The sequence below is a fragment of the Colius striatus genome, chromosome 10 (assembly GCF_028858725.1).
Source record: "Colius striatus isolate bColStr4 chromosome 10, bColStr4.1.hap1, whole genome shotgun sequence".
NCBI classification, from domain to species: Eukaryota; Metazoa; Chordata; class Aves; order Coliiformes; family Coliidae; genus Colius; species Colius striatus.
In genome coordinates this window covers 27868000-27890415 of record NC_084768.1, presented here as the reverse complement: position 1 = coordinate 27890415, position 22416 = coordinate 27868000, and the positions used below count along the sequence as shown (strand labels likewise).

Genomic DNA, 22416 nt, shown 5'->3' with positions numbered 1-22416 from the left:
AAATTCAGTGAGCAAGTAGCTATCTACAGGATTAGAAGTGCCAAGCAACAAGAATCTAGTATTAAAAGAGCAGAACAGGAAGGGTGAAGGAATCCCCTACTTTCTGGTGGGAAGAAACCCATCAGAAAGCTATACACCTAGATTCCACACATATTTGGGAGTTCAAGGCATGCTGACTCTACCTTTTAGGCGTTAGTGGCAGCTTCCCCAGATCTTCCTACCAGATTTCATTCCTCCTTCCTGTGCTGAGTACCTTCTGTATGACTGATTTCCCCATTGGGAATGACAGTGAACAGCCAGGCAGCCAAAGGAAATTTGCAACCCAATTGGACCTTATTCAGATATGGCAACAGATAAGATGTGTGAAAGTAAATAAGAAAAAAAGAAAAGGAGCAAGCATGAAAATTCTTTCTGGCATGGTCTCAAAACAGATAAAAAAACCTTGGCCCCTAGACCTCTCAATGTTGCAGAACCCCTGTTTCCAGGGCTGTGTTGTCTCTTGTCTGATAACAATGCTCTTACCACATAGTATTTCCCCCCAGTGAATTCAACTCCTGGGTAGCTAGCTTACAAGCTCAATAGCTCAGACAGCTCCCGTATGGTTGACCGATATTCTTGGTATCTTGGTACTCAAGCACTGTTCCATCATCCTGCTAAGAACTCCTAGAATGAATGTCCTTAGCTGTCCATGTTCACAAAGTAAAGGTGGGCAGTTTACTGATCATCTCTGCATGCCTGTATCAATCTATCACAAAAGTGGCTCCAAGAGACTAAGAGGGAGAGCAGCACATTTCTCACACATCTGAGACTGGATTTGTCTGTGTCCACCCTTTGACATCCTGATGGAATCTGAGTGGTTCTGCTTGGTGGGAGTGTGGCTTCACAGGGGACTTGTCTTGCTACAACATCAGAAAACCTCAGGTTACACAAAAGCAAAAAATGGAGGCAAACCCCAATGAATCTGGGTTCACTGTTCAGCGGAAGAAAAGTCAAAAAGGGCTGAAATGTCAAGCAGGGTCAGTATCCAGCCAGCAATGAGTGGGAGCTTCAATTCTACCTTTCACTGATGGCAGGGCAAAGAGATGAGGTGCAAAAGGGTACTTTCTCATAGAGGACTTGTTAGGGAATGAATCTTTCACATCTTCTGAGATTGCTCAATGCATTAGGGAGAAAAAGATAGGACCACAGTGCAAGTCAAACCTCATCAGGCTCCTAGCATGGGGCCAGGGTATAGTCTGCACATTGCTTATGATCAGTCCTAAGGATTGATCCTCCATCCTCCAATCCAGCAAGAAAGGAAACAACAATGCAAAAATGACCCTGAAAGTAGTTAGGAGAGATATCATCAACCAGACATAAATCTAGCCACAGCTTTTGACAGATTGAGAAAGATTAATTTCTGATGTAGCAAGGTCTAGGGGCTTCCTGATACCCAACAGATAGATTTTACCAGCTGTTCACATCTACTGTAACACTTTAGTTTATGTGCCCACAGAAGGAAGAAGCAAACTGCATATATCTTCAAAAACTTGAGTATCAGTTTGCACTTGAACATTTCCCAGAAGATCATTTTTCCTCACAGAGTATCTACATGAAACTCAGAAGAAAGAGATCTTCCTGTTTGCTGATACAGATAGATGATGTAGGTCCAGGAACTGTTTTACAAAAGAATATAACATATTCAACTGTGTGCCCACAAGAATGAAAAATTCACCTTAAAAATCTTTCCTGGAGGAGAGTAGAGGGTTAAACACCAAGAGGAATCATAATTAGAGAATAGTTTTTGATTAAAACACATAATTAAAAATATGCTGGGTCACCCTAAGCCATTTCCATTTGGGAAATAAGCTGTACTTGACAACTGAAGCCAACTTCTCCCCAGAAAACCCCCAATCCAAAACCAGAAAGAACACATTTTGCTCATTCTGTAGCTGAGTGATAAATACTTTACCTACTGAGGTAAACTGGGATTATATATACAAATTGCCTCATGTTCTTCACCTATCAGCTCCAGCAATGACCAGTGTAATCAGGACTCCATTACAACCCCACCAGAGCTATCCCCTGGTGCTGCTCTTATGGCTGAAGAGAAAACTTTTTTTTTTGCTTTTATAAAACAGGTCTGACCTCTATGAGCCCTCAACTCACTGCCCCAGTGTAGCAAAAAATGTGATAATAAAAAAGTTAGTAGTTAGTGCTCTAGAAAAACGGAATGACAAACTTGTCGTCAAGGAAGAATAGACGTGCCGCTGGGAAATGGACTGGAGCCCAGACAATGTCAAATCCATCTTGGTGAAGAGTTTTATAGTATCAGCTATAACTCACTCTCATTTTCTAGAATGCTTTATTGAAGTCTGTGAAAGTTAGAGAGTACAGAAATGCACTGGCTTTGAAATCTCCAACACAGAACATTGCAAATAGCAATATTGCAAACAGTCACTCTTTTTCTGTTTGCCCCTCCACAGGGTGCTTATAAGAGGGGTGCAACTGGCAGCTCGCTTTCCTCGTACTGATAGAGCTAATTACTGCCGTGATGTGCCCAGCAGTCACTGCCTTGACCCTGCCATTCTTGTAGTTAGTAGCCCATCAAGCTATCATACAAGCAAAACTTACCTCCTTACTTCTCTGGAAGCACTAAGGAAACTTCTCATTTCAAAAGCTAACTTAACTATCTCCTCACACCCACCTCTCACCAGCTCCATTAACTCTCTTAATAGACTGGAAAGCATATGTGTTAGTGTTTTGTGTGATAGACTATCAACTCTATGCCAACTGGGTCTGGAAACATGGAAATCATGGCATTTGGGAGGCTGCGATCAGGCAGCCTTCTTCCAATTTATTTTACAAGCAAGCAGCAGCCAGCATTTGAAATGTAGATGGAACTATTCAAAAAAATAAAGGAATAAAGTGTATCCCAAAAGCAGAAAGCTGATCTGAAGGAGGAAGCAGGCAAAGAGGAAAGATTCTGGGAGCAGAGATGTGATGAAATGGCAACACAGCTCAGAATTACTCCCTGATTCATCTCACCTTGCAGCTTAACCATGTTTTTGATGCACATGAGGAAAATGTATTTCATCTCAAAGTCACTGGTGACTGCTCAAATTTGGGAAGAGGAAGTTTTGAAAAGTTCAGGATCATTTCAAAGAGGGATCTTATTACTTGGAGTTTTTCCAGGTCCCTTAGGAACAGCCAGATTGGACTGATATTCCTGTGCAAAGGGCTCGCTCACTCTCACTGGTGGCTCTGCAGTTGACAACATTTTGTTTCATAACTTCTGTGTCTGGTAGAAAACACTCAGGTGGACAGGGTTAACATTGAAGTGGACAGTGTCAACAAGGGAATACTCTCTGAACAGGCAGAGGAGATCTGAAACAGTTTGACCTAAGAACGTGAGAGAAAAAAGCCTGAAATTGAAATCTGAAGACCAAATGGCCTCAAATTCGAAGATATTTTCACCATTCTACTTCCTAGCCCTTTTACCTTCTTCCTCCTGCTCAGTGAAAAGCAGACAGGAATCATCCTTTCTTCAAGGCAGCTGTCACAATGTAAGAGTACCATGAACACAACCTGCCTAGCACCACATTGCCATGTTTCAGAATACAATTATCCTCAGAGAAATAACAGTTTAAAGGTACTTTGTCACCATGCACACATCTGCTCCCCGAGGGTCTTCATTATCCCTTTAATGTGTAGTGAAGGAATACTAGATCTTTACCCTTCCCCATCCCTTCTGAGTGTCTTTCAGTCATGCCTGCTTAACTTTGCTGATAAAACCCCATATTTGCATGGCCATTAGCAGAAGGATTGGAGGGAGGGAGCTTTATAAGCTCTCAGTTTATGCCTGAAACTCAAAACTACCAATGAGCTCCATTTTTGGAAACTCTGTGCTTAGAAAAGCAACTGACTTTCATGCTTCAGGGTTTCAGCTGTTCACCTGTGAGGAGTACAATAGCTACCCTTTTCACTGCTTATTAGTATTCTGTTCTGCCATACAGCTCCAGGACTGATGAAGGTCTACAGTCTGCTGCCTTCTACCTGTGTTTGTCTCTGCACCTTGTACCAGTTACGCTGGCAGCACCGTGTCAGGGATTGTGCCCAGAACTCATCCTCACATGCACTGAAGCTGGTTGTACTCACAGCTCCCACCTCCCCAAGTGCTACAACACTGAAGATGCTTATTGAGTTCATTGGCTTCACCATAGCAGGTAATACAGCTAGAATCCAAGTCAAAACAGCAGCTCTTCCTAGAGAGCTTTTTAGGGGAGACAAGAACACTCTCTACAACTACCTGAAAGAAGGTTGTGGTGAGGTGGGGGTCAATCTCTTCTCCCAAGTAACGAGTGATAGGACAAGAGGAAATGGCCTCAAGTAGCACCAGGGGTGGTTCAAATTGGAGATTATGGAGAATTTTTTTGCTGAGTGGATTGTCAAACACTAGCACAGACTGACCAGAGAGGAGGTGGAGTTCCCATCCCTGAAGATATTGAAAAGCCATATAGGTGAGGTGCTGAGAGACATGGTTTAGTGATGGGCTTGGTTTGACTTGATGATCTTAAAGGTCTTTTCCAACCAAAATGATTCTATGAAACAACACCCTACAGTTAAATAAAGCAGGGTGGGATGGCCTTGCCTGAGTTTTTAGTCACAAAGGACATAACTTACTCAACCAATAACCTTATGCACAAACCCATCACCCATAACTCAGAGAATTAGTCTGGAATTTCTGTCCCTTTAAGGGCCCACCCAAGCTGTGACTAGTGATACACATAAATAAGAGTTGAGCAAATGCTTCAGGGTAATAACAAAGAAAAGATCTGCTTCCCACCCACCCCCCTGTTTTTTACTAATAGCAACCTCTGTTTTTCAGAGCACATCCTTCCCCAAAGATGACAAAGCTGGCATTTCCTAGTCTAAGCTCTACAGAATAATCACACCATTTAGAAAATAACTTGTGTCTCTGGAGTTCTCAGTTTCCCTATTTGTCAGTAGAAAACGAGACATTTCCTCAAAATATACAATAAAATAGCCTCTAGCAATAGCCTGCAATGCTTCTCTTTACAATAGTTTTATGAGCTTGTGTGTGGTCTCCTGGGAGTGCTTTCATAATCATTTATACAAATGACACAAACTTAGGACAATGAGAAGCAGAAAAGGAAATACAACCATTATGTATGCAGTTGCTTTGGATAGTCTGCAGAAAAAAACAGTTTGCTCTGTGTCAAAGATTTTCTGCTCCTTTGTAGGTCTAAATCAGAAAATTCCAACCCTTCCTAAGGAGAGTGGGCAGCATGTTGTGCTATACACTGCTCCCAGAGCAACCCAGTACAGTCCATTGCTTAAACTCCTCCTGAGCTCTCTCATTGCTCCAGAACAATTCTCCGAAACAGATCTGGATTCTACATATGTTAAAATGTCACATAGAGAGGTAATACTCAGAAGGAGATCCTGGGAGGGAGACAGGGATCCAGTTCTTAACCAATTTTTTACCCCTCCTTCACAGCATAGTTTTTCCCAGCAAGTGAAATTTGCAGCACTCTGCAAGAGAGGTAGCTTGCATTTGATTCTAAAGGAGCCCCTTTCATTTGTGCTACTCTGGAAGGCTGTCACTTGCTCCCAGCTTGTTGACATTAGGTAAGAATAATGATGGTCTTTGAAAATACACCATACAATTGCTATGAAAACTTGTTTCTTCTGTGGATATTCAAAATTTCTACCTGTATGGAGATGGAGAAGGGACTGTCAACTCCAATGTGTACAAACTCAGCAAGGTACTGAAAGAAAATCCATTTACTCAAACACTCCCCCCTGCTCCTTTCCTTTTCTTTGCAACACAAATTAATTCAACCCTCTCTAGAAAGAGGGGTGGACTGGTTCAGCACAAAGTAATGGGGCAGTTTCATTCATCTGTGACTCTCCAGAGGGCAGAGTTCTTGTGACACCAAAACCTATAATGCTTAGAAGCACAATCTGTTCCCTGTGCCACCAGAAACAATTCCTTTCTCCCCTCAGCCAGGCTCTGTGACAAACAAACAAATAAATAAATAAATGGACAAACTTATGGAGAAACATGTCCAAGAAGCAGTGAGCAGAAATGCATCCCAGAGGGGTGCTAAAGCCCATAATAGCTGTATTTGTCTTCCTAGAAATGCCGTGGTACAAGACAACAAAAAGGAAGGTAGGATCATTTGTCGTGCTCAGGTTTTAAGAGATTTCTGTATAGATCTGTTAAGCTTGCATGATGTTAACAAAACCTACCTGAATGCAATAGCTTTTACCTTTCTGGGACTAGGGTCTTTTTTTTCTGGCAAAAAGCAGAGAAGCATTTAAGAGATGGTGGTCCAAGTGAGTATGAATTTCACTTTGGGATGAATTCTAGGTCTGAGGAACTTGCCCAGCCACATTAAACACAAACTGCTTCTTTATTTCAGAACAGATTATTAGGATTTGTTCATGCAGAGTTCATGCATTGTTATTGCTCCCTCACGTGCTTGCACCAGCACTTCCTTCAGACATGGCCCAAAACGCACTGGGATTAGGAATGGGGATCACAAGACTAAGAGGAAGGTGTCAGAGTAAGTGATAGTAGTCCAGCAAGGTAGCTATAGGTAGATGAGAGGTTTTCTGGAACATATCTTCCCTAAGAAAGCTTGGATTATGGGAGTACTGTGGAAATGAGAGTAGACCTGGAGTACTTGGATAAAGGAAAACAATAGAAGATATAGTTAGATGAAAATCTTTTTCCTTGGCTGTTAAATTTTAGATATCGAGGCTAAAAACCAAATCAAACAACAAAACACACACAAAAAAAAGTACCAGGGAAAATCATTCCACATCTAATTTTTCTCACTGAGATAATGATAGCCTCATAAATATGTTTTAGGTCACAATGTTATGCCACTGGGGTAAACAACATGTTTCCCTAAAGAAACTGGGTGGGTTGTTGTTCAGAGGCTTTACTGTTGAGTACGCAGTGTCGTATAAAACATAGGGAACTGCTGACAAACAAACCAGAGTGGCACTTTAGAGACCTCAGATTTCCTCAATCAAGTCACTTCTCACCCACTCACCATCTTTTTCCCAGCTCTTGGGACAGTGGACTTTCTTAGTAGTTACCCAGTACCCAAGTTTGTATCAGAATCTTTGGCTAACAGTGGCACACAAAGAATGACAAACAGTATTTCTAAGGAAGGTGCTCTGCTGGAAGGTTGAATACGAGAAAATTGAATGAGAACTCAAAGGTACCCCACGTAGCACCAGTTCAGAGTCCAAAGGAAAAAAACCCAAGATTAAGCCAAGTACCTATGGCCAATCTTTTTCCTTTAACTGCAAAAAAAGAGTAATCTTTATGAAGTGATAAAGCCATCCAAGAACGGCTGTGGTTGTTTCTTTCAAATGAACCAGAGAGAACAGATGGTCTCCTCTCATACCTCCACAAAGATCAAAATTAGCCACCCCTAAGACTAGTAGGTTCTTGAAATGCTCAAGTGCTCGTGTCTGGTCATTATGACTAATAACTCTCCAGAACAAGAAAGGTCAAATGAAGAACACCTCTCCAAATACTGCAACAACTCTTAGCCATGGCTGATGTGTAAGGCACTCAGACATGGTGTCAACAACTGCCCCTAAAACCCAGTGAGTCAGCCTTTCAAAAGAGCTTGTCAGCTCTCACCGTCAGAGCTTTCATATAGATTATATTTACTCCCCAATGTTTAAAAATATCCTTCTTAAACCTTAAAAACACAAAATGTTTTCCTTACAGAATTTGTCCTTTTCCCCTAGACAGCTGCCCAAGAATCTCTCATGTATTTATTTGGGAACAAAACTTCCTAGCTCTTCTTTCACTTTCCTCCTCATTTGCTGACAGTTAAACCAAAGGCAGGCCTCTGTTTCTGAAGTCATGTACAAATGAAGACTTTCCAGTTTTCTCACAGCTTTTGCCTGCAAACCAATGTCAGCCTTCCAGAATACCGTGATGTGTTCCGCTTAAGAGATAGGGTACAATGACATTGGGTGACTTGCCTGTGGTCCTATGGCAGGCGTGCAGGTGCAAATCCCCTATCCATTCCCTATTCTAATCACCAATCTCCCTTGGATGCTATCATTTAAATAAAAAGGCCTATTGGAAATGACAGGTGAAGAAAGCAGCCCAGGCATGAAATGCACTCCAAAGTATATTAATAGAAGGTTGCCAGACAAAACGGCACAAGGCATTTGATCGCATCATCTTAGGCTTGTTGTTCATGCTCCTTTGCATCTGGCTGCGTGATTCCTGCCAGATTCTCGGCTGGAGAAGCAGGCTAGGATTTGCCTGCTTTCCCTAACCCGTGCCGGGCTCAGCTGCAATCATGCAGAGCACTGAAAGAAATCCCTTTGAGTCGGGATTCATTCCGAACATGTAAAACCCAGACAAATGACTGCTTCTCCAAAGTGAATCCCATTTCACAGCAAGTAGGTTATTAGTGTGGAACTCCATACAAGTAGCCTGCATTCAAAAGCCCTCTGCATTATTAATAGAAGATGAGCTTTTGACATCAAAGGAGAACCATTATGTATGCTAAACGGTGGCAAAAATTGTACCCGCACTTCAAACCTTTTCAGTTCTTTGTCCCTTGTAAATCAATCAAGGTTGACAGATGCTTTAAGGAGAGTAATCTTTTCAATGATACTGTCAATGGATAACATAATGGAACATTGTCTCTGTGCTGTGTGAAGACATGGAGCTAGTCAATTATGGACAACACTTCATGCAGCCGCCAGTTTTCACTCCAAGTGCTGCTGTTGAAGTATTATAATCCCAACAAATGGCCGCAGCAGCACACAATGTAAATGAGACCTCCTGAAGCTTTGGAAAATTAATTAGTAACAACAGTGATCCATTCCCACACTTTCAAACACCAGCCTGGTAACGTTAACGATGCACTTCCCCCTTCCCTTTGAGTAGTCAACAGGCCATATTTACATACACTATTTTTAATCTTCAACACTTTTCCCCCTCCCCTTTTTAAATGCAGGAAGCTCCGGATTCTTTGCCTCTCTTTTGAGCAGCAAACTTCATTCCTGATATTTCCAGGCAGTCACATAACCCACATGGCTGGAGCTGAAAATAAGAGAACACTCCTCTTGCTTCACAGACATCGGACAGTTTGTGACTGTCTCCTTTTCCAACACTTTTATCCCCTCGGATACCCTGAGAGGAATGTCTTAGGTGGATGGCAGGGGAAAAGCTTCCAATCCCAATTGGAAGGATGTGAGTTGAAAGCCAGCAGTGCCCAGGTCAAACTGGAATGCCCTGGATGCCAACGTATATATCCGATTGCCAGCTTTTACAGAGAGGAGATTGAGAATCAAAGGGGAGAGACCCAGCTGTTTATTTTAGCTATTGGCTTCTATTTCCTACATCATTTTCTCAAAGATTTTCCCTTTGTCAATCGAGCCTTGTGCTAAGAGGAACACTTGATCTCCCACAGTAACTGAGAAAAATCCCACACTTGAGAACAAAATTTCTAAACTCCTATCAATTGCAGGTTTTCATTGCCATGATCTGTGAATGACCCCTTATCTATAATGTGTTTTTGAAACAAGCAGGTGCAGATAAGAAACTCAATCACTGAGGTCTTCTTGGACAAGAAAAGGCTGTTCCTTGAATCCCTCTCTCCCTTCCTCAGGCTCCAAATAGCTGGGAACAGAAGCAGCTGCTGTACCTGCTCATTTAGTATGAATTCAGTCTCTGTACTCTGGACAGTTTTTTGAGAAGCCTTGCAGTGACTGACTGCAGAAGACTTCACACTGCAGCAGTCCTCCAAACACACAGATAATGTTTAAACAATATTGACTATGATTAAACAATACTATGAGGCAACAGAAGAAGCAACAGGAGCTGTCCATAGTTTCAGGTATTACCTAGCTACCAGTGCTGATCCCAAGAAAAGGTAAATGTTTGGTCTACTAGAGACCCTCCTCCTGGAAAGGCAGGGGAAAGAATATCTTCTGCCTCACCTTAGAACTAAGACACTGATCCAAACTTTTTCTGTCTTGCCTAAAACAACCTACTGTAGTGCAGAGAAATGGACAGGAATCAGGAGGTTTGAATTCCTCCCTTCTCATTACTGGAACAAGTCTGTCAATAAAGCAGTGGCACAATTCCATTTCTATACTCACTTCCCACTCAAACCCCACAACACAATATGAACAAACACAAGACAAAAAATATCTGTACTACATCTTGATGAGAAAGCTTTAGGCTAACGTTCTTGCAGAGGGAAAAATGGCCTTTTTTCCAATTAAAGTTTCTTTCACTGGGCAGACTAATCTGATTTTGCATCTGGTTTTAGATTTTGTTTCTGTATAGCTAAACAGATGAAATGGTGTAGGGTCCCTATCCTCTGTCATCGCTGTCACAAGCTGGTTGGGATGACACTGCAGGGGAGGCTGTCATCATGCCCCAGCTGTGTCCATCTTTGAGAGGAGATTCAGGTTTATCTCTTAGGACCAGAAGGATAAAGCATAAGCAAAAAGGGGACAACAGAGACTGGAAATACGTGTGGTGAGTAACAAAGTAGGCAAAGAACATAACACACATAAAATCAGGGCCCAAACAGTAGGTGGTTCTGCTCTTCAGTGCTCAGTGCAGAATCCCAAAGTCATTTTTAATTGAGTCTGTTCCCATTATACAGCTGCCAAATGTAATCCACTGCCTTCCCTCCTCACAGTTCATGGCTGCAAGTTCCCACTGACTTGGCTGAGACACGTTTCTGAATATTCCTTATCCCAGTCAAAGAAAATGAGAAGCCAAACACCTCTTACTTGAAAGACAGTGCACTTAAGCAAATCTGGAGTGTACAGAGTGAAACAGAGGAAGGGATAGCTGTATAGAAGTAGCTTAGTGACAGATCCACAAGTGAGTAAGGTGGGCCAGGAGAAGCAAACAAGCACTTTTAGACAGGCTTGGGCATTCTGTGTTCTACTTGCACAGAGTTTCAGGAAACTGGTGCTCAGAGGTGGCTATGGAAAGGGCCAGGGTGTCATACTTGGACACAAAATTGCAACCCACTGGACCAGAATCTTATAGCTACTGACTTCTCCAACCAATGTGTGCTAAGGATCTGTTCCAGTCTATTTTAAACTTGCTCTAAAAACATATTCTCCTTTACCAACCCATTTATAGGGGTTCACCATTTATTTCCAATGTTTAGAGATACCTACACACATACTTTTTTCCAAGTCATAGTATCACAGAATGGTAGGGGTTGGAAGGGACCTTTAGAGATCATCTAGTCCAACCCCCCTGCAGAAGCAGGGTCACCTAGGTCAGGTCGCACAGGAACATGTCCAAGAGGGTCTTGAAGACCTCCAAGGAAGGAGACTCCACGACCCCCCTGGGCAGCCTGTGCCACTGCTCCATCAGTCCCACAGTGAAATAGTTTTTTCTTATGTTTAAGTGGAACTTTTTGTGTTCCAGCTTTACCCCATCACCCCTTGTCCTGTTACAATCTACTATAGAAAAGAGGGATGTCCCAACCTCCTGACACTCACCCTTTAGATATTTATAAATGTTAATAATTCAATCTCCTCTTCTCCAGATTAAACAGCCCCAGTTCCCGGAGCTTTTCTTCATATGAAAGATGTTCTATATCCTTGATCATCTTGGTGGCCCTGCGCTGGACTCTCTCCAGCACTTCCCTGTCCCTCTTGAGCTGAGGAGCCCAGATCTGGGCACAGTACTCCAGATGAGGCCTCACCAGGGCAGAGTAGAGGGGGAGAAGAACCTCCCAAAGTCACAAGATGAGGAATCTGTTTGTGTTCATGTGTGTGTAATGACAATATGTAAAATCACAGCTTACTTTGGGTAAGGTATTAGAGGTAAGATGGTAGCTAATAACGACAAAAAGCATTTAAGTAGCCTTCTATTCATATTAAAATGCAATTCTCACAATCCAATTAACCCAGAGATTTATCATTGAGAAATAAATTAGGAAAAAAATAAAGAGAAACACTGCTTACATAAGAGAAGTCTTCAGCATTCTGGCAGAGTAGCTTGGGAAAAACAGCCTGTCGCTGAAATCTTTCCTCGTCTTCAAAGATGTTCCCATACATGAAACCATTCATCATGGTGGAGTGGGCATGGATGTCAATATAGAACTCCAGGTTAATCTTCTGTTGAGGGAAAACAACAACAACACAGAAAATATTCAGCATGAGATAAATCATAACTGTGTTATGTAGGTGAAGCCTCCCATAAATCCAATACTGCCATCCTTGAATATAACCACGGTGGCAGCATCAGAGAGTCATGCTAAAAACAGTGCTTTGATGCGTCCAGCCACTCATGCCTCTTTGTGGGTGCATGTGAGGTGTTACACAGGACCCTGACAGACATTTCTTTACCTGTTCTGAAAGGCTAGAACACTTATGAGTCCAGAACACTATGCAAAATAGAGCCAAAACAATATTCATCACTTGATACAGGGCTTAGTGTGCTTTCCAGTTCTAGAACATGATTTGTCGGGCGTAGCTTTGCCATCTCTGCACAGTTCTGCATCACATTATGCAGATGTACTCTCCTGCCAGGAAAGGCAGACTCAAAATTGTGTAAAAAAGACTTTACTATATCCTGTGCAGTTTATTTCAGTTTCGAAGGAGAAATACCTTAAATGTTTTAATCTTATTCTGTTCTGCAGCAGTAATTCAACAAACAACTCCCAAAAGGAAGTGCTTTGCTTGCCTCCTCACTTGCAGCTTCCCATATGATTCTGCAGCAACTCTTGTTTCAAAAGAAAACACCAGGACCCCCTAAGCCAGAAGTGCCTGCTCTCCCTTTCTGGTTTGGTAATCAGTATCGGAAGGCTCTGGAAGAAAACACTGCTCAAGTCCCCAGTCTAGGCACACATCTTTTTCCTCACATCATATATAAGTGACACTACTTTCTCTGCCATCAGTGGCAAAGAGTGAATGTCCACCTTGATCACCGTATAGAGTGCCACTGACAGCAGTGAGAAGGCAACATCAAGTGCTAGGAAGTACTACCAGAGCCGATGCCACTGGATTACCTGGAGTTTTTCCAAACTCTTGCAGCTTCTAGGCCAGAACAAATGGTGCACTGTGACTAGACAGTGACAAACCCACCCCTGTCACCTGGCCACCATGGGGCAAAGAAAGAAGCTTTCTAGTGACTAGAGGATTACAGTTCAGATTTCCCTTTCCCAATGGGAGGGATGGAGATGAACTCTGTTATCAGGAGAAGGATTACAATGCTTAGCCCTGTACCCCTCAGTGGCAAATAGGCACCCTCACCAGTGAAATAAAACATGTATCCACATCTCATTTGCACACAAAGCTTGCACAGGCTACTGGAGAATACTGAGCTACATGACAGTCCAATGTAATACAAACACTTTGTATTATGCAGTTCATGTGACAGCAGTGTCAGCTCTTCTAGAGAGTCTCTGATGAGGGGAGAACATAATTTGGTATGCAAAACTAATATGATACAGATTTACTTTCCCTTGGCAGAAAACCAATGTACAATACACAGTGACTGTTTAGTCTAATTAAACAGCCTAGAGAGAGTAATACTGTATCTTATTAAGCCTCTCCTATGTTAAAATGTTAGCTAATGCAATATCAATATCTGACCATGCTTCATAGGAAAAAGAACATTTGATTGTATTTGACTCTAATGCAATAAATTATTTGCTCCTGCCAAAACATTATGCTGTGCTGTAGAGGACCAACACTGCAATAAAACACACATCTGCTATTTGGAGATACTGCACTGAAGAGAAAGATTACCATTGACAGGATGAAATACCACATAGGATTTTCTTCCTCTCCAAGCACACAGAAATTAAAACCAAGATTGAGTAATATTATTTTTCACAAGATAATTTCACCATCTGAAACAGAATTTGATGAGATCAGATGCACGCTAGCATATCACCATAAAACAGAGCATGTTGTAGAGTCTCAAAACAGTGATTTGATGATGAAGTGAGGAGAGAATCTAGTTAAACTGGGTATTTGTAAAGCATGTAAAGAATGTCCTTCACATGGAAGTCAATGACCTAAGTCATACTTATTTTAGAACAACCAGACAGAATTCTTTATAGAGACATATTTACTAATACAACCGAGAAGCACGATGAGATATATAACAAGACACTAGTATCATTTGTGTCTTCACACAAATTTAGTTGCTGGCATAACTTGTGTGATTTGTGCTGTCACACTATGCTTATTCACAGTTATTTCCAAAAGAAACCAGCCGAACAGGGACACAGAGGCACAGATTCCTAAGATAACTTTCCATAAGCTATTCAGTGAGAAATTCACCTGCAGAGTTTGAGTGGCCTGAGCCTCAGCTTAGTATACAACTGATCAAGTCATCCAGTCTAACACAGTATTACTGGAGAATACTTTCTAAACTATCCTAGGATTCTCATTAAAAAACTTGCCAATAAAAATGTTCCAGAGAATTTTGAAGAAGCTCTTGGGGTGATGAAAGTTTTTTTGAAGATCTTTCTTGGTCATCAAGACCATTTTCAAATAGTCTGATTACAACAGTTATTTGTGAGAGAACAGTGTCCTTCATAGATATCACCTTCCTGGAAGATTTAGCTTCCAGACCTCTCACCTGGAAATCATTATATTCAACAGATAGCTCATCATGCAGACAAGTGTTTAAAAACATTTATCCAGTCAAACATTACAAGGTGTTTCAGAAGTCATTTCCTAAGTCAGCCCACAATAACTATTCAACTGTTTTTTCTGGTCTTTGTTCCTTACCCTCTGCCTGAACATCTAAAACCCCCTCTATTTCACATATTCTTGCCCACTACTCCAAATTTGCAATTGTCTATCCTATTCAGTAAGCTGTTAAACATTGCTAGAGTAATTGCCAGTTAGATGTACTACTCACAGACACTGCTGTATGTGAGCAGAACTGTATTTCAGTGCTTCACGTTTCTTTTCTTCTCATCACATTCACTATTTTATCAAAGGGAAACATTTTGAGCATTCTCCATTACAGAACAAAGTAATTCAATGCATTGTTAATATAACACATGAGCTCCTAATGGAAAAATTCTTTTTATTCACAGACACAAAGATACTGTGGCCTTAAAATGGACAATAACAGCCCAATCACTGGGATATTGAACTTAAAGTTTGCCACCTCCTGCCCCAAGGAATAGATCAAGTCACAGGCAATATGTTTGCAGACAAGTTTTGTAGAAGTATTAAGACAGGTTCCTGAACAATAATGGTATTTCTTCTCTCTTTAGACTTGTACATATTCATAAGTACTGTACCTGTAGGAATTGTTTATCCACTGCCACATTATGAATTTAAGCTAGGGAATAAAGTTTCGTATTTCAGTTGAGGTTCTCTGGAAGACTTTGGCATAGTTACTCAACTCCTGCAATTTCAGCAGGATCGCAGAATTAACATTTTATTAAATATGTAATGTCACCTACTGATGGGAATCTCAGATAAATCAGCAGAGAGATGACCTTCTGAAATTGTTTCTCTTTGAGGTAAGGAGAATTTCAAAGGGAGAAGGAAGGTAAAAAAGTATGTGTTCATTTCTATCAGCATATACAAACACAGTTAAAACACAAAGCAATCCTATCTGCTGTTAAACCACAGGGGTATCTGTCAGTATCCACATAGCAGAGCTCACCCCAGTTACTGCTGCTAATGCATTTACAAGTAAGAATGAGAATAAATTTAAAAGTGGCTCAAAGTCTCATAGTCACATTTGCTTCAGTCTTTAAGAAGAAAATAATGAATAACTAGGCTCAAACATCTCTAGATGTCATAGCTGCCTTCTGAGAGACAAGTTACGTCCTACAATGTGATATTAAACTCATCATTTTCTGCTTTAGAGGTGCAATGCAAAATGATTCAGATGCCTTATAAAAATCATCATGCAGTTTAGTTCCCTCAAGTGTCTTTTCTTTGTGCTTACAAGCAGCACAATCTCTCTCACCCTCACTTTCTTAAGTAAAGCTGTAATTACCTGGATGACCCAGCTTACAGTGTTGGAGAAAACAAAGGCAGATTTGGTCTTTCTTTTCTCTATGTGTCAAAACAGAAATCACTCAGTAGACTGATAGAGACAATGATTGAGCCTTACTTCCTAGAAAACAACAGTTAACATTCTCTCCCTTGAAAAGAATGGTCTTTGCCTCTTTTTACCACTTATCATACAAAACCAGAATAAATAAATAAGCAAAAAAAAATCTGCTCTAAAGTTCATTTAAATCTCTGCCTTTGTGACACACACTTTACACTATTCTCCTGAGTCAATGTGAAGTTTCTTGGCAGCTTGAGAAATATACATTGGATGGGGGATGAAAAAAATAATGGATAAAGAATGAGAACTCACATACATTGTCAAAGATATGAAATAGTCAAATAGCACAAAAACTGGAAACTGGTTCGTGATGCCAAGTCAAGTTTTGAGAAAGTATATTCTCACTTGTGTATGTTTTTATTTCATTAGCCCAATACCTGTGGAAGGCCAGTAATTAAAAAGCAAAAGGAAAGAATAATGTTAATAGTTAGTGCTGATGTGAACAAAGTTAGATTTCAAATAGTGCAATTATGATTCTTAAGGAAATAGAGATTTAATAAATACATAAAAATCAATAAATGCTGTAATAAAAGGATAAATGTGCATTGAGCCCAGAACATGGGCCACTAGAGAGACAACTGATGCAGGAAGAAGCCAGCTCTGTCCCCCAGCTGTCACTTCAATATGGATTTTATTAATTCTTGGGTATAGCAATTGCTTTAGAGAGAAAATGTCCAAAAGCTTTCTCCACGCCAGTATTTCATACAGGGGATGGGATAAACTCCTTGAAATGTTTTATACAAGCCACTAAAAGCACAGCTACAGCACAGTAGTAGAGACCCTAACAGCCTCCAAGCAGACTTTGCACTCTTGGTGCTAAGTGACTGTTTGAAGCAAATGGACATACAATTGTTGGCACAGCAAAAGGAGTTTGCCACCTTTGGTTCAAAGAAAGATTCAGAAATTCACAGTATATTGGCTCTTTGATGCTTCCTCAGGTCCAGAATATCTCACAAGAAAATTCTGCATAGGTCTCAAATGTATCCATTTTGACATACACATCATACCCTATGCCCAGTTATTTTTTGCAACTCCTACAGTGGTGACACCAGAAAACACAATGTACTAATAAGAAAAACAAAGGAAAACTTACCATTCAGAATCACATGTTCAATAATATGCTTTCAACTAGAAAGCACCAGTCCTGGCCCTTTGAGCTGAAAGGAACTCTGTCCAGTGCCTTGAATCGTTCTTTATGGACACATGACACTTGTTTCCTAACTATACAAGGGCATATGAATTGGAATTTGAACTATCTGGAATATGATTCACATTTTAAAAGTTTCCTTTGAAATATATGGATTCTGATGCTTGGTAAGGTGAATTTTTTTCTTACATTTAATTTGTCCCCCTATCTTTTTCCCCTAACTTTGAAAGGTCCAGCATAAACCCTCAAAAGAAACTCCCTAAACAAAGAAAAAACCCATCCTCAAAGATTTTCAAGAACGTTTTCCTCTGTCATTCTTTATAACAAGTCATTCCTACAGTGTCATCTACAGATTTACAGATGATGTAAACCATGCAAAAACCTCCTAAATGTTAAAAACCATTTAAAAACAAGAAGTTTCCTTATCTTGCTTGCAGAGAAGGGAAAGTGTCAGTGTAGAGCCACTGTTATTCTCACTGATATAAAACACAAACACCCATTTCTGCTTATTCCTATAGACACCTTTACACATTCTGACAATATTTTTTGAGTGTCCCTGCAGAAGCAGCTTGAAAACACTTATGTACCACTAACTCTGCATGACCTTCTAACAATTCTTCATAACACTTCATGGGTTTTGGGTTTTTTTCAGATTATTTCGATGATGTTCCAAGAGCTGTTGTCTTTCTGAAAGAACCACTCCAACCCGGCTGCCATTCAAAAGTAATTATTTACCCTTCGGTTACATGGCAAGTTCTCAATCTAAATAATGATACCTCTTAATGATAGACATATTCTTGCATGACTCATTAGTGCCTCAGAGAGGATGGAGAAGAGACTTCTGTTGGTTCCATGGATTCATACAGCAAAGAGCTGGTATGTCCATCAACGCTGCATTCCTGCCTGTCTGTCTTAAAAAAGTAAAGGATGCTTTTATCCATAGAAGAACATGTGAGTCCCTTCAATAAGCTTGAACCTTGCTCTGGTGTGCCCATCAGTAGCCCTGAAAGGAGCTAAATGCATAGTTTTGGCCTCAGAGTGGGAGGTCAGCAACATGCATATTCTGATCCCGTTCTTCATCTTCTTGATTCTCTCACCTGCCAGTGCAGATAACAACACCTCCTGAGGATTAGCTGACGTTTGTAAAGCACTTTGAAGATATAAAGCATCACAGTGTGTACAAGTTAAGTGTGAATTCATCTGCCAGGCTGATTCACTCTTTGACCCTTCTGCAGAGACATCCAGTCAGTGTCAGCTCTGGTGGTTTTTGCAATTCAGGCACCTGTCCACCAGCTATTGGACTGAAGCCAACAATTCACACAAGACACAGAGGAGCCGTCAGATGGTAGTAACATTTGGTCACGACAGGCCTGAATTGGATTTAAAAGGGTGACCTGGAGGTGAAAGGATCTATCAAGAAGCCACTTCTGTTCAAATGCATATTAAATTAGAGAGGGGGCAAAGAGATGATGTTAAGACCCAGATCAAGTTTAGATAAGACTTTTGAGTCAGGTGTATGAATAATTTGTGTAAAATTTTGAATTGAGTAAGAACCAGGAAGTACACTCTTCTAGATTTTAGGCCTGACTGCAAACCAAAACTAGAAGAGGGAGTCTAAACGAGGACAGTGGTTGTTCTGTCTCATCCAAACACAAACTTCGACCTTCATAAGCTCTGAGGATTTTAGCTACTTGAATATTTAGAATAAAGCATTGAAGTTTAACGGGGTCTTGGGGCATTACCTCACTGTACACTTTCCTAAACTCTACCATATGCCCCGCAGAACAAGCTCTGTAAATCCTACTTTACTCACTTGTTTGCAACTGAGCAAGGTAGGATTTACAGAAAGAGGGCTTTTCAGACAAGAGAGAGAAGAACTGGGACAAAAGAAGAATCAACAACTGTTTTGGTAGAGGGTAAGAACAGACAAGAAGGAAGGGGAAGGGAGAAAGGAAGAAGAAAGGGAGAATAAAGCTGGGGCAGGAACTGTTCCTTCATCTGGTAATGAAAGCAAGAAAATTAGATATTTCTGTTTCGTAACCGAAATGACCATGTTTTCATCAGATAATTCAATTTGGCTCTGGTCTGGTTCTGAAGTTTGCTCAGCTAGAATGCTCCCAGTAGCTGTACTGAGGGTTTTAGCACTCCTCAGTACTGTTCCTTAGACAGCCACTGGCTTGCTGTATAACCTTATGCAAGTCATTTAATGTCTTCAGGCATCATTAATTGATGCCTGGAACTACATCATCTCAAGACTTGCTTTTCAACTATTCACTTCATAGCAGTATTAATAGCTTTGTGTTTTACTTAGAACTTTTAATTATACCTCTGCAGAACCTTCTGACAAAGTACACAGTCTTTATAAGTTCATAAGGCACAGACATTGCCTACTACTCCTCCAATTACAAAGGCAAAGAGTGGTAGACTCAAAAACAATGCCTAGGAATTATGACTCCCTGTCCCTGAATTTCCTAGGAACTGTTCCAGTTGAACAAATTGTGTGTAGTCAAATCAAACTATAACCACCAGCTTTTCTAGCATTTAAAAAAAAATATATGGCATTATTCACTATTTCTTACTAAATAAGTAACAGCTGGCAGAATATAAAGTCATCAGGCATAAGACCTAAGGCAAACAAATTAAAGTGCTTTTTAAATTAGCTTATGCTTATACTGCAGAACTCTCTACCACTAGATTTTGGCCAAAACACAGATGAACTCCAAGATCAATTAGGTAAATTCAGAGAAAAAAAGATTCCATTATTTTAGCAGTAGATACAATTTCTACATCAGAAAATGCCCAGACTACTCATTACCCGAAATGTTGCCCTGTTCTTAATCTATCCCTTAACATCTGCAATAGGGTATCAGATACTGAGTTAAATATCTCTTGGGTTTGATGAAGCATCGTTGTTCTTATTTTCCAATTAGACCTTAATTTATGCTACAAAATAAGACTTTTGTTGTTCCTAAAATATAAAGTGTTTATTGGTGGTGAAAAGTGTGCATATTTCTATGAACTGTCTACTTTAAAAGAAGATTAAACAAATTTGTTTAAGGTAGGTCATGCTCTATACAAATCTTTCAGCTCAAGAAACTCCTAAAACCAGTGCTAACTACAAGCTGGACATAAAAGATAAAGCTTCATTTTCACATGTAAAATTCCTTATGTGGGCCCCTCGGTGACTTTTTCTGCCTACTAACATCATACCCAGAAAATCTGATTAGTTGCACCTATAAAAGGACATATAGTGGTTGGTTTTATTTTGCATAGATCCGTTTGGAGTAAGAAAGAAACAAAGATATCTGCGTGCAAACTGCAAACCTGATCAGTCAGGTGAAAGGAAACAAAACTAAACGTGTTATATGGCCATCTACTCACTTGGGAAGACAGGAAGACTGTGGATGGACATTGTGCACATGCTTTACTAGGGATTTACAGCTGAAGAGCAAACTCTTTCTCTTTGTCTTCCTAGCACAGCCTCAAGTTATCCACGGTCATTATTCCATTCGTTTGCAAGTTGCATCTTTCTTTTCCTTCCTTGTACTCAGCACAGGCAATAAGCACATCCAAGTAAGAGATAGAAATGAAAACTGATAAACATGAACACAAGGACATTAAAAAAGATTAGTGAATATATATTAGACATAGGTACGGAGGGGAGAGACAATGTGCTAATAAACAAAACGCCAAAACTGTCCCTAATATTCTCGTCTTGACCCAAGATTCCTCCTCAACTGGAAGAGTAGATTTTCCAGGGTTTGACCTAGTCAGAGACAGATCAGCATGGCATTTTGCACCAAAGTGCAGAATGTTTTCTCTGTGCTTTACATATAGCAGTATTTATTATCTGTACAGTGCTATAACAGCTAAAACATAAAGGGTAGTTTTGGAAGGATCTACTTCTACAACTGAAAGCACAACATATCATGCCATTTGCAAGGCACTTAGCATCAGTTGCATCTGAAAGGTTTTTTCCTCCAATATTCCCCTACCCACACTGGCAAATAGGTAAACATATTGCTGCAGGCAATATCACCCTGTGCTCTGCCTGTCAGACCAAACAGCAGGGCTACTAAAGGCTAACTGTGCCTATAAGTAAAGTCAGAAAATCTCAAAGACAATGTATTCCCTGCAAGCACGTGTTAGGAACCACTGTTTTGGGGTTTTTTTACCATTTCCTATAGAAAGAATATTCAGGTCTTGCAGAACATCAGACTCAAGATTCAGCACAATGGTATAAGAAATAATCAGTGTGACAATCTCAAGAGGATTCAGCAGGGCAAAACTAGGCAAATACATAGTAGGACTCTGAAGAAGGATATTTCCCACCCTAGAGAGCAGCATCTGACCAACAATCCCAATGATTGACTTAGAGATTTAGGCAGTTTTTATCTGCTTTTTCTTCAAAATGTGTATGTGTACACCTTTATAAGTGTGTGCCTGCATGAAAATGCATCTTGAAATACAAATAAATGTTATAAACTTGTTTTTATCCTTGTCTGTAACCATTGTGGTCTTCTGTAATGGACAGCCAAGCAATTTGCAATGAGTTGTAGGGATATCCGATCAACAGCTGATCTTTGCTCTCCTAAATATCAACACTGATGGTCCATATGCTGTTTTCAGGCTGAGTCACTACACACTAAAATGACTAGTCAGTTCTCTGACACATATTACTGACTACTTCAGGAGATTAGCCCTACAATACAATGTCATTGCAAAGCAGTACTGTTGTGAACTAACTTCAGCAGGTAGGAAAGCTCCACATAGTCACTCACTGACTCCCCCTTCAGTGGAATGGGGGAGAGTTGGAAGGGTAAAAATGAGAAAACAAGGTTTGGTCTCTTATTCCAACAACAGACCACACTGCAAGACAGAAGCTCTCTACCTGCAACAGCAGAGTAGTGAAAGTTCTCTGGAAGCAAAAGTGATGGCACAAAAGTTCGACAGACAACTCATGGGTAAACCAAATTTTTAGCTAACCCACTGGGGTTCTTTTTTCATCATTTCCCTGCCAATTTCCTCCCCTGCACACACCCCCACAGGACACTGTGAGTCACAGAAAGTCCGGAAGTATATTTAATAAAGCTCCCAGCTTTCCCAACCACTTCCCTTTAACTTTAGATTTCTCTGA

The 22416-nt window shown here is 40.5% G+C and overlaps 1 protein-coding gene across 1 annotated transcript in view; it reads right to left on the bottom strand.

The window, feature by feature from the left end:
- Nucleotides 1–22416, bottom strand: part of AGBL4 (AGBL carboxypeptidase 4) — a 907448-nt gene that overhangs the window by 76875 nt on the left and 808157 nt on the right. Inside the window, exon 12 of the mRNA XM_062004362.1 lies at nucleotides 12001–12153. Coding sequence (XP_061860346.1) covers nucleotides 12001–12153 — 153 coding nt within the window. The remainder of the gene's footprint in view (nucleotides 1–12000; nucleotides 12154–22416) is intronic.